Source organism: Sinohyriopsis cumingii, unplaced genomic scaffold (assembly GCF_028554795.1).
Source record: "Sinohyriopsis cumingii isolate HCF-2022 unplaced genomic scaffold, ASM2855479v2 utg001237l, whole genome shotgun sequence".
NCBI classification, from domain to species: Eukaryota; Metazoa; Mollusca; class Bivalvia; order Unionida; family Unionidae; genus Sinohyriopsis; species Sinohyriopsis cumingii.
The window spans coordinates 1385758-1399596 of NW_028315973.1; the positions used below are offsets into that span (position 1 = coordinate 1385758).

Below are 13839 nucleotides of genomic sequence, written 5' to 3' on the forward strand. Positions count from 1 at the left end.
ACGCCACTGTGAAGAACTGTGTATAGCTGGCAGCAGAAGTCCCATATGGATAAGTATTGGTCATTGCTGACTGTGTGGGATGTCGTCTAGAACAGTTTAGCTTTCTGGCTGAGGATGGTCACCAATGGAGCTGACCCAGCAGAGGTCCGGTGAGATGTCCTTTTGCTGTATGCAGATAGAATTAGCTAATGATAATGATACACAATTACGTACAAGTATTGAAATAAAATCGACCAGGAATAATCTTGAGAGTCCGCACGACCAAAACCTAGCTGGTTTTGAAACTTAATCTCAGGTCGAGTTGAGCAGTTGGTGACATAATGCATACCATTCGCATACGAAATTTTGAAATGCACAAGAAAAGAATTGGGCACGCTATACAGAGGTAGCTGCTAGGTTAAATTTGATTGTATGTTCATGACTTACTAGAGCCAGTTCCGCATTAGAAAGTCAGCCTAGATTTTTCAGAGATAACAATAATATTTATTTTGCGGTCCAATAACACAGAAATACACACAGTAATACAGGTAAAATATCCCAAATTCGTATTTATTGCTATTTAAATAAATTTATTTGTATCATGTTATTACTGTTCTCGCTCTGACCTTGTTCACTGTGATCACGTGGTATTTTAATTTATCTCTCTACTTCTCCACGGTAATATCGTATTTCCTTATAAAAAAAACCCACTGTGGCCGGATTTAGACATGGCGAGTCCCTAAACTATGGGAAGCTGTAGAGGCCCTATTTGGTAAGCCTTAACAAAGAATAATGCTGTAAACAAAAATCTGAAATTTGGAGAGGCCCGTTCAGACTGTGAGGCCCTAAGATTTTGCTTGTTTAGCTTATGCCTAATTCAGGCCCTGAAAAACACTGACGCTTAGGCAAATATTTGTGTTATGTGTACGACAGAAAACTGAATGGAACATTTAAGGAAGTTTGCTTCGTAAATTCAATGATTACTGCGAATTATTTGGAATATACGCGTCGCTTTCAATTGAGAGTCAAATAACATATTTTCTTGAAACGGACAGTCATAATGCTTAAACCATCCATGAAATAACTAAACGGACAGTCATAATGCTTAAACCATCCATGAAATAACTAAACGGACAGTCATAATGCTTAAACCATCCATGAAATAAGTAAACGGACAGTCATAATGCTTAAACCATCCATGAAATAACTAAACGGACAGTCATAATGCTTAAACCATCCATGAAATAACTAAACGGACAGTCATAATGCTTAAACCATCCATGAAATAACTAAACGTTCAATGTTTTTATTTTGATTCCTGCCACCTTTAAATGAAACAAATTAAAAAAATAAAACACTCAGTCTCAGTAGCCTCAAACTATCGGTTACGTTGCTATTAGTGATGACAGAGTGTCGAGACCTTGTGACGTCAATAGTTCAAAATAGAATCTGTATAATTTATACTTCTCACAGTGGTTACCTTCTTTGGCAGGATAATACCGCTTCCACGATGTACAATTTGGTTGTACAATGCCACCTGAAGAAAAACATGGGGCTTTCATAACTGCATCACACGAAAGTTAGACTGGATTTCGTTTGGTATTTTCTCTATAATGGTTCTGGAGTAAAACGGAAAGCCTGTGCCCCAAAAACGTGGGAGGAAAAAAGTCAGAGATTATTTACTTGCAGTGATGGAAGACATGGCTTATGTTACAAGATAGCACGCGGCAGACGTAACATGATACTAATGACGCAATAATATCATACATAAAGTTGATGTCAACCTGGTCATGTAGGCACATTTACTCGAATCAAATTAAATATAGGTTTTGTTGATCTCAAATTTAATAATAATATAGCTTATTCACAGTCAATCATGATTGTTGAATGATCTGCACTTTAAATGTCATCAACAAACTTCCTGACGAAACTTATTGATCGCTGTGAACTTTTACAATGATTGCCAGGTACTAAAATTGGGTGAGAAAAGAGGACGACGAGTATAATCATAATTGTAGTCTTATGACTAGTAACAAAGCCAGTCTAGCCGATATGATGAAAAAGGTCTTCACCTGTCCACCGTAGATTATCCTTACACAAACTTACCGCTTGGCGACATTAGATGATAAGAAGAAAGATGGCTGAGCCTGTGCACACCAGTAGATTTTGACTGATTAGTTACTCAGATATTCAAAACTCAGGAGGCAATTTAGAAACTTTAAAAGTACATGTATTATGAAATAGACATGAATTAATTATGTTGATTCAAATTCTTGCTAATTTTGCTTTTTTAAAAATAGTTTACGAATATGTCTACTTTGATATGCTTCTATCATTTTGATTAAGGTATGCACATAAGTTAATGTAAAATAATATGTTCGGCGAAGAAAGAAACAACCTGTCGATTAAAAAACCAAAATGTTTTACTGCAGATAATGCCATTCAATACTGCTGCTGTTAAGTCAAATAATTAATTACATCATTATTCATTAAGCACTTTTTAATGTTCGCAACAAACGAATCATCTTTGCATTCTGTTTGAGCACGATTGCCACCTGTCTGTTGTTTTTACTTCACCTCCTAATTTACAACATTTGCTATTGACAGAACAACAGTCGATATTATCAGCAGCACAGCAGTTGCAATAGCCCTACTGTAATACCCTTTTGTTGTACAGCTGTTTTAGCATTTCGCATAATGGCAATTTTTCTGTAACGTTTCAATTAATATGTTGAATATGTTTCTGGAACCGCTCTCCAATGTTCAGCTAATTGTGACTTCACGCTTTCAATACTTCTCAACTGTTTAAACCTGACATTTGTTTCGTTCTGTATCTTCCTCTTTGCTGGTGTCCTCTTAAATTCTTCAGATTTTGTTTGCATATATTTCAACATCCTATTTCTTAGATTTCTTTTTAGAATTGATACCTACCAAGGTATTTACATAGCTCCTAATTATGTTTACTCATGTTATTGAATAAATGCTTCAATCCGGTGAAAGCTCACCAGTTTGAATTGTTCTATGTTAGTCAGCTATTAATCCTTTCCTACCTTGTTGAGAAAATAATTAATCGTGTCTACTGTTTGCGTTTCTAGTTCCCCGGGTACTTTTATTTCTTATCTTTGCACAATAGTGATTTCAAGAGTTATGTTTGGACAACGTTGAGTTCAACAGTTGTTATCTTTGGACAACAGTGAGTTCAATAGTTGTTATCTTTGGACAATAGTGAGTTCAATAGTTGTTATCTTTGGACAGTAGCGAGTTCAAGAGGATACTCATGATGCACCTCCGTCAAAATAGGTGACTTCATTTATTTAATTTCTCTTTCCATCATATCGTAGGTAACAGCTTTCTATCTGATCTATTATATCTCTAGGTGATGGAATTAATGTTATGTTACTTCGCATTAAGATTTGAACATATTGCCATCATGTTGCTCATAATATGCCTTGTTTTGCATTTTAAGATTGTTTTTCGTCTGGATGTATTGCAAATATTTAATTCCCAATACATCTTAACAGCTGAGGAAAAACATGTAAAGTCTCATTTGGAATATCTTCACGTAGCCTGTGATCAGACATAAATTTTGTATTTATCATCATCGTCATAAAAAGTGTTTTCAAATTCTTTCGTTTAAAAAATTACAATAAAGTTGGCATTTTCAGCGCGAGTCATTTATCTAAGATCCTGCCGTTTGCTAATCACCCCTTTGTGGATGTTAAGACTGCTAAGAGTAGATATAAGTTGACTGGAAGACTAATTAGGATTTTTAGAACACAAACTCGGAACAATTTCATTTTTAGAGAAACTAAAGTGTTGAAAGTGGACTTGAACATGTTAACATTGAACAGTATGCCCGTTACGTATGTTTTAATGTGGAATGATTAATAAAATGATCTCATAGACATATCAGATGACCTAGTGACTCTGATTTACTTTTAAACATTAAGACAAAAACAAAGGAGAACGTTTCACATTGGGTCGGACAATAACTGATGTAAACTTTCACAATATTCATATAATAAAATTCCTATTTGTTATGTATACAAACTGATGCAGGTGCTACAAAATACTTGTTTATATTCAAATGAATAAGATTTGGAGGATACTAAATTTGGCAACTATCAAAACATGGAGGGAACAACTTTAGATTAACACATATTAAAAAAGTGGCAATAAAGGAGCTAAACTCATTTTTAGTTGAACATGAATTATTTTTTCTAGAGACATGATACCATATATGTTGTTGTGCTTGATCTATAAATCACAAACACAGAGCAATGTACTCGCAATGATTAACTCTCAGAAGTATCTACAACCAACCGAACAGATGATCAACAGTGAGGTAGATGAGACTAAAATGGCAATACATGTTTTAATTAAAGTAATACTATCCAGGTAAGAGTTGCAGACCAAGAATGATTTTACAGAGATAAACCGAAGCTAGAGTACGTTACAAACGACAGATGACGTCAGAAAAACATAGATGTTGATGAAAGCAGAAAAAATAAAAGTATTCGTCTAAATGGAAAAGAAACTGGTTTTGTGGTAAAGCTGTTTCATTTAACATTTCTATTTTTATGGGTAGATGTCTTTTCTCAAATATTTGATGCCATGTCAATAAAATCTTGCAGTGTCTCTGTAGTTTGTAATCACTTTTTAACCAGCTGTTCTGTAGATTCTTCTTTGTTTCTACAGCTATTTCAAACCTAGCTGTCTTTTTAACGGTTATTTATTTTCATTCTTATACGAAACTCCCAACTGCAAAATCCTTGCAAAATGAAATATATGGAACACTGTTGATCGATGTGGATGTTACTTCTTCATCTGGACCAGTTTCAACAAACTGTTTAACAAATAAACGACTTTCTGTTACAACTAGAAAAGGGTACGCGCTTTAGGTGTTTGTGATGTAAAAAGTAAATTCGTTATGTACTGGATATTTATATTTACCTGCTATACGATTATGGTCTCTAACTTTATATTTATTTGTTTTATTATCATATATATAAACTATATTTGACGAAGTAAAATTGTTTTTCATATTCCACTGTGAACACGATAGGTTTAGCATTCTGTATACCCAATTCTTGATACAATATTTTTGCGAGTTTTCATCCAATGCATCGTGAAATACAGCAATACAGTCTACTGATTTATATCTCTTGTGAATTGAATTAAAGGATAGGCAAACCCGTATGGAATGCGTTTGCATGTTTTGATTGCCCAGGATGTGTCCAAGTGTGCATTAGGCACACGTGCACGTTACGATTGTCCCTCTAGTACACACTGCGCCTGGCATGGCATATATGATTACAAGGTTATGCCTGTGGCAAGATATTTCTTTCGAAAACACAATAAATATCATACGGAACTTTAATCAGTGTTAATATTGTTTTAATTGCACAGCCTTGCCTTCTTCAGGTATTATATCTTTTGCATTATCTACATTGCAAAATACTCGTTTGTTTTCGGAAAAATTGTCTTCTGTAAAATTCAATAAAGGCTTTACGTATTTCTTTCTGTCTCAATATCCTTGATGACGCCACTATAGAAATAAAAGTTATTTGTCTTCATGGTACCTTCCACCATTCATAGTACTTACGGCCACATACTGAAATGCGACTAACGTGTCTTTCTGCCTCTCCACAACAGTTAGTGTAACACCTAACGGGTTTAATGTAGCATTGTCAACTATTTTAGTCACATTTCCAGTTCTATCAAATTTATTTTCAGAGTTTCCTTTTAATCTCTATTTGTATCTGTAATCTATCAAAGCAAATATTATATTGATCTAATGTATTTTGGTTGTCTATCTACATAATCACATGATGTGTGTATAGTATAGGGGGTTGCAATGTTTCTAATTGGTTTTAATATCAATGCATGAAATAGTAACTTACTTAACTTAAACTAGTTTAACATATTTAAGTATCGTAAATGTACAAATATGTCCCTATGCTATATTTACAATTACGGATATTTTTAAAAGTTTGCTTCTTATCACTGTTTCTTTGCATTGTGACCTTCACCTCAAGGCAAAATCCTGTTTTGATGTTAACGGTGGATTACATGACTGTTTTAAGCTTTAACATATTCCGCAATACGCAAATGCTTTTACGTTTGCTGAGTTTCAATCCACTCACCTTTCGATCTTACTAACTCCATGTACACCATGTAACATTTATTTTTCTGTAAACTCATAGCAGACGACAACTACAATTTTAATTGTCACGATAGTACATGCTGCACGAGAGTAGATAATATATTGAAAGAACAGGATTATGAATTGTTCTATGTATTTATTTATTTACGCGTAATAAAGTAATTTTGCATTTAATTTCAGAATGGCTATGGTTTCTCAATTTACTTACTACTTATAAATTAAATTTCGATGTTCGTCGCTCAACCATCTTTGAAATATTGCCGTAGCAAATATAGATAATACAACATATTGTGTATGTTCTTAGCTTCTGTCACTTGGCTTACTTTGGCTTTGATCACTCTATAACGAAAGTCCAAACCAAAAATAAGCCCTGGGAGACCCGGACTAGGTTGCAGTTTGCAAGAGAAAAGACAAAATCACAACGGTAAAAACTTATTCAGCAATAATTCCGATTTTGGATTAAAAATTTCAAGTTTTTAGTTCATCTTTAAGACTTCACAAGGAACCGTAAAAAGAGTGCTGAAAAGCTTACTAAAAGATCATCACTTCGCTCATCGAGAAATATTCATTAATTGCTATTTGTTGTATAATATTTTTCATCGTCTGATCACGAGAGGAAAGCTTCGGGACTCGGTTGTTGGAGCGTTTAAAAAAAAAAGAATCATCAAGTATATGCTCTGAGTATTGTCAAACTCTGTGCCAGTCTGTTATCACAATGGAATGGTGGATATCAAGCAAATAGTACCTGTAAAAGGGAAAATCTGGAATAAGAAATAATATGCATGTGTGTGATTAGGATTTTTAACGCAGCTTTAACAACTTTTCAGTCATACCACTACGATGTCTGCAGTGTGGCAGTTTATAGTGATGTCTAGCACATGGACATCGGGGGCCCCGAGTGGCCGAGTGGTCTAAGCGCTCTCCGTTAGGGATCACTGCCATCTCACCTCAGTCTGCGTGGGTTCGAGTCTCGGATTCACCCAATGTGGGTATGTGAGAAAGCTTGCTAGTAGATTCTCTTTATAGCCTATCGTGTGCTGAAAAATGGCGTTAAACTCTACAACAACAACAACAACAACAACACTTGGGCATCATGCCGCAGACATGTAGCATGCAGTTCCACCCAGTCACATTATCCTGACACCAGGCCGACCAGTCCTAACACTAAACTCTTAATGCTGAGCGCCTAGATAGGCAGCTGTTAGTACCATTTTTGTAAGTCTTTGATATGACTCGGCCGGGGATCGAACAACGACCTCCCGCTTCCGAGGCGGACGCTTTGACCAGTAGGCCACCGGAGCGGTGGAATAATATGTACTCATTCGATAGGTTTCAACATATTTATTATACTCGATAAGAGTTCAGTTATTTTTTTTATTACAAAACATAGAGTTCAATTTAGTCTTCCAATCGATAGAGTTAAATTTAGTCTCTATACAGGGTTCAATTTATTTATTACTATCGATAGAGTTCATTTGATATATTACAATCGATCTTAATCAATTTATTTTTCTTACATCATTTGTGAAATATAGGAGAGAGAGAGAGAGAGAGAGAGAGAGAGAGGCGGGGGAGGGAGAGGGAGGGAGAGGAAGGGAGAGAGGTCACGTGTGAGTACTTGTATTGCAAGTGCGAGTAAGTGAGCTTGCTGTAATTTCAGTCACGAATTATACTGGATTTTATAAACTAACAAATGTGATTTAAAGAATATGAAAATGGTATCCACATCACACATAAATCATGATGTTTAATGTATTTAAAAATAAAGTATGTCACGTTCTGTGGATAACATTGGAGGAGACAATGTCATGTCAGATAACACTTTCTATCTCTCATCAATCTGTTGACTAGGTTTATGAAAAGGGGCCCCGAGTGGCCGAGTGGTCTAAAGCGCTGTCCGTTACGGGTCACTACCATCTCACCTCTGTCTGCGTGGGTTCGAGTCTCGGATTCAGCTAATGTGGATATGTGAGAAAGCTTGCCAGTAGCTTCTCGAGGGTCGGTGGTTCTTTCCGGGGTTTTCCCGGGTTCTTCCTCCACCATTAATACTGGCCGCCATGTATAGCCTATCGTGTGCTGAAAAATGGCGTTAAACCCCACTACAACAACAACAACAACAAAGGTTTATGAAATGCAAGTTTAGATCTCAGATCGTAGGCATATTCACACAAATTAATAAGACAATATAACCACCGTGTTAATAACATTTCTATGTCTTGAATGTCTAAATGAACTTATCCATTTCTAAATTTTCTTTAAGTATTTGTGCGTTTTATAAAGAAGTCGGCAACATTAAAGGATTTTTTATTGAGAAAAGTGGACCTTGCAATGATTTTGTATAAAGATTGTTTGACGAATTTACCACGCACAAACATGTCTCAATCCCCAGCACACAACTTTGTTTTAATTAATATCCATCTTGATAAATAATTTGTACACACATTTAGTAATAATCGAAGTAATCTGAAGAATGTGGACGCAAATTAAAACGGGCGGACATCGCAACTGTGTTCACCAGCAAGATGTACCGATAGAGTACGTATATGCATCCAGATAAACGTAAATATGTGTGTATTGTTCTTATTCAATTAATGCACAAACGTTTTCGGATGGGTGGAGGGAACGCTTCTCAGATATTACGTACTTCTGATAATTCCAGGTGTAGGATGAAGTTATTTTGCATTGCAACATGCAATATGGAGAGAATGTTACCATACCTTTGTACTACTTTCATTTGCTGTGGCTGAATTGTCTTTACACGTTGAACTTGTGGAAATCGTGCATGATTTTAGCACGTATGGGTCACAATGGTTGCCCAGTGTCCTTGAAAAATCATCATGAACTAGTTCAAAGTACACAAACTTTAGCGGTTATTAAAATAAAGAAAACTAATTTTGCCAGAGTAGGAAATACCAGTTTCTGAAAGTGGCAATGAATTACTTACCAAAGATAAAGCAAGTAAAGCTCGCTTTTTTTTTACAATTTACCTTTGAAGTCCAGAAAGGGAATATGACCAACCGGAGCTAGAAGTTTTTTGAAAGACATTTCTGAAGTAAGGCCAAGTTTTATACTTAATAACCCAATTACACCCATAAATCATACACCACAATACAGGGAATTAGGAGTTCTGTTCACAATATCCGAGATATACACGGTATATTTTAACTAACCGGGATAGCCTGCATGTAAAACTTGGCAAATTTATTTTTCTTTATCTATTAAACCATGTACACAGCACGAAATTGTATAGCGCCACCTTATAACATCATAATGTTGACCACTAATTAATAAACAGGGCTTTAACTATATGTTAAAAGCCTAGGAATATATAATAACATAGCTACGTTGGTTGACGTTAAAATGATTTTATAGGAAATAATTTAAATCGTGGTATTCAAAGTACAATGACACACAAAAAAAAAAATAATCCAGTTACAACAATTAAACAACACGTGTGGCAGCAATCTGTTAAATAAGAAAGTTCTCTTTCTTAAGTATTCAAGGGAGATAAACCTTGCTGGAAAAACGTTTCTGAGAAATCCTTTAGAAAAACCAGTATAGCGACTAGTCTCGTTCCGTCAGCGAGAAAAAACATATATACGCGATATAGTGCCGGTGGGACGTCAATTCCATTCGTTTAATTTGGCAATGGGACCCTTCATTTCATGTAAACATAATTTGTATCGGAAAAAGAAGAGTTGCAACTGTTTTCTGCAAGGAAGAATACCATGAACGTGAAAATAAAAGACGCTCTGGCAACATAGTTGATTTACTTTCAATATACGCACATGCTTCCTCGTAGGAAAATACAGCAATCATCTGTTTTATAAATTCCAGTCTAAGTACTATATCTTTGCCTTTGTATTGAATATCTATAGACCAATATAAATTCTTTCATCCCTTTCTAAATTACTAAAATTGCAAGTACACTGTTCTTTTACGAACTATTTCAATGATCACAATCTACTTCAAAAAAATCAATCCGGCACTCGAAAAGATCATTCTTGAGAAACTGCACTTATCTTTATGACTGAAAAGTATCTGAAAGCCATAGATGAAGGAAAGTTAGTTGGTACTGTTATGATTGATTTTCAAAAGGCTTTCGACTTAGTAGATCATTAAATAGTACTTGAAAAGTAAAAAAAAAAATATTTTTGAGCAATATGTCTCAACCGGTAACATTAACTGGACACCTTCGGATTCGGCTAATATGGGTATGTGAGAAAGCTTGCCAGCAGCTTCTCGTGGGTCGGTGGTTCTTTCCGGGGTTTTCCCGGGTTCTTCCTCTACCATTAATACTGCCGCCACGTATAGCTATCGTGTGCTGAAAAGTGACGTTAAACCCAACAACAACAACTGGACACCTATCTAAAACTAAAATGATAAACTGTGGAGTGCCACAAGATACTAGCTTGGGGCCCTTGTTATTTCTTGTGTTCATAAATGACCTACACCTAAAGATAAGAGATGCAGTCTCATAACTGACATGTATGCTGATGACACTACTTTGTTTGATGCTCAAAGTAACCGAACTGAAGTTGAGAAAAAAACCTTCAAACTGCTCTCACCAGACTTCAAATATAGTGCGAGGAAAATGGTATCATCGTCAATACGAACAAAGCAAACATCTTGTTGATATCTACACCGCAGAAAATAGCTAGATTGCAAACAGATATGTTGCATGTTTTTTATGATAATATCAATCTCAAAATGATGTTTTGAAAGAATTCTTGGAATATTTGTAGATAATAACTTGCAACGGTCTAATAATATAAACTGTATTTCAAAGAAAACATACTCTTATCTTTGGCTCCTGAAGAATATCAAGGCTCTCATTCCATTACATTACATGGTTACTTTTTACAAAAGCTACATTCAACTGCATTTTGACTACTGTAATATAATCTGGGGAAACACAATTGCTACAAATATGAGAAAAATATCCAGACTCCAGGAAAGGGCATGTAAAATAATTATAGATCAGCAAACGGAAAATGTTCGAACTGCAATGCTTATGTTCAAAGTATAACCAATACATGAAAAAATATTTTTTCAGAAAGACTAAGATGAAGTACAAGGTCTTTACAAAATCTTACCCCACCTACCTAAACACTGTATTCAAGGAAAGAGAATGTACTGATACCCCAAATCTAAGATCATTAAAAAGGCAAACTTTCAAAGGACCCAAGCCCCAAAAGGAGCTATTCAAAATAACTTTCAATTTTCAGGTGCGCTTATTTGGAATAACATTCCACTTTATACTAAATCAGCTCCAAGCATCTCTTCCTTCCACAATAGGTGTGATAGATAGATGAAATCATACAAAATATACATTTTACATCACCCACCTACTCTTCTTCATTTTCATTTCTGAAGCAATGTAGCACTTATATGAATAGTTTATATACTGCGTACTTGTGTATGCATGTGTGTGAGTGTCTGTCTCTGTGTATGTGTTTGTGTGTGTGTTTCTGTGTGAACATATTATTAGCTTGTATTTTATATGTACTTAATAGAGGGCCTCAAGTTAGATATGTTTCTCATTTGTAACTAATTGAATCACCCTCTGAAAATAAAGTAAAGTCTTTATAATTATTATACCAAACCAAATTTTATTCCCCTGACTTAATATTAGATTTCCTCACAAATGTAACCGAAAATTGAGACATATAGGTTGTTTTATGGTTTCCTTATTCAATCGTCTTTTCTCTTACAATTTCTTTATGAAAAATGCCAAATATTTACCCAAAAAAAGAAAAATAAAAAAAAATGGTAAAAATGATACAATGGTTTTCAAAAATTGTTTTGCTTATAATTGTGTCATATACATATAATAAATTAGTAGGAACTATCATATGCATTGCGCATGTGTATGAGATCCTCACTGGATCTGCCCTTATAGAATATGCTGATACCAAACCAAATTGTCTGTCACAATCAGATCAGTTATTGTGAATCTTAATAAGACTTATCGTATTTATACTGTACCATCTGTTTCTCCTAAATACTCATGATCATTGTTCACGCGTATCAAACAGAGTTGGAATGAGGTTTAGACAGATGCTTAAAGAGGGATTTTTACCAGAAAATCTTGAAAACGATTTTATCAGATTCAACACTGACTGATTCTAGGCACTTCCCGAATTGGCAGAGGAAAAGGTATTAATTAAATAAACACCAGATTGATCTAGAGTAATTACAATTAATCATCTTTTCGGGACAAAATAACGTTTTCTATGAGCAATGATGTAAGTGTAATTTAGCTGAGATACGATGTATTAATACATAGTCATACTAAACAAGAAATCTTTTCCACTAGAGGGATTTTTTAATCGAAATAAGTATGTTGCCACCGCATGTATTAATTAATTATCTTTAAAAATCAAGTGTTAGTCGGACTTCAATTTCTTAGATAAATATAGCGGACTTTTAAGGTCTTAACTGACCAATTAATTTTAATTGAACTAGGTTGAGGAAAGAAAGCAACAGTGTTATTCACTATAGCGTGGTCAATGTATTTCATCAAGAAACCTGCAAATAAATAAAGAAACAACATATACATAAAATTTACATCCCCGCTTCCTCCTCCCCACCTTCAAAAACTCAATAAAAAGCAAACGATTCGTTATACGAAAGGAGAAGATATCCATATTTAAACAAAACGCAAGAGTATATGTAAGTTTAATAAGACTGACATGCTTTCAGACAGAATTAGAGCGATTAAAATATGTCGAAAGTATATATTTAATAAGCAAGCCTACGTCTCAGAAAAGACTTTCCATGCACTTTTGCTGAAGGATTTGATTATTCAGAAAAGCCAGTCTTAAATATACAGAGGTATTCAAAGGTCTGAGGTAAATATTGAAGCATTACATAAAATATCATTCAAGAATAAGCAATATTATGAACGTAGATGCCATTCCAGAAAGACAAGGTTCATTCCAGGTATATTGTGTGTAACATGATATGCACAGTATACGATTCTTGTACTTATTCCTCATCTGTTCTTGTTTTTGTTTACTTCGAGAAGGATTCTTCAGGTTGTATTTCATAAGACCGTTTCCCACTGTAACAACCTCCGTAAGGATTGCAAAACAATCTTTTCGGTTTATTGGCACTTACTTCTGATGGTCTATACGGTGAGAGGCTAAGAAGAAGTTTCCTTGATCTTTTTCCGTTTCCACAGCCAAAGAACCCGTTGCAAAAAGGCCTCTTCAAACGGTCGTCTGCAGTTTCTGGAATTGGTTGAAGACTTCTGAGTAAGAGTCCTGCTGGACGCTTTCCCTTTATGATGCCGCAGCCGTGGAAACCATTGCAAAATGGGCGCTTTTCCTTTTCGGCCAGAGTATTATCATTCTCTCGTAATTTGTCTGGATTTTGATGCTTGGTCATCTTGAGGGATTGGAGAAGAGTCATAAGTGTCCCGGTATCTTCAGGGTTGCGTTCTTCATAGCTATCTGCAAATCTTGAGATTTTGTTATAAATTGGAGTTTTTAGTTCTTCCGAGTTACCCAGGACCTGCAACGGAGAGAATGAACAATTTAGAAGTCGCTTCCTTTATTAGTCTCAAAAGAACATGATACGAATATCACGAAATACAAAGTCAGGCAGCTTAGTTATCTGTTCAAATACTTATCCTCACAATGCAAATTAAATTGATACACATGATGTTATTAAATGGATTGCAATCCTAA

At 35.1% G+C, this 13839-nt stretch overlaps 1 protein-coding gene across 1 annotated transcript in view; it reads right to left on the reverse strand.

Moving 5' to 3' along the window:
- LOC149772708 (uncharacterized) overlaps positions 1-13839 on the reverse strand; it is a 60017-nt gene that overhangs the window by 23013 nt on the left and 23165 nt on the right. Inside the window, exon 3 of the mRNA XM_089947452.1 lies at positions 13268-13663. Within this exon, the coding sequence (XP_089803578.1) occupies positions 13268-13663 (396 nt within the window). The remainder of the gene's footprint in view (positions 1-13267; positions 13664-13839) is intronic.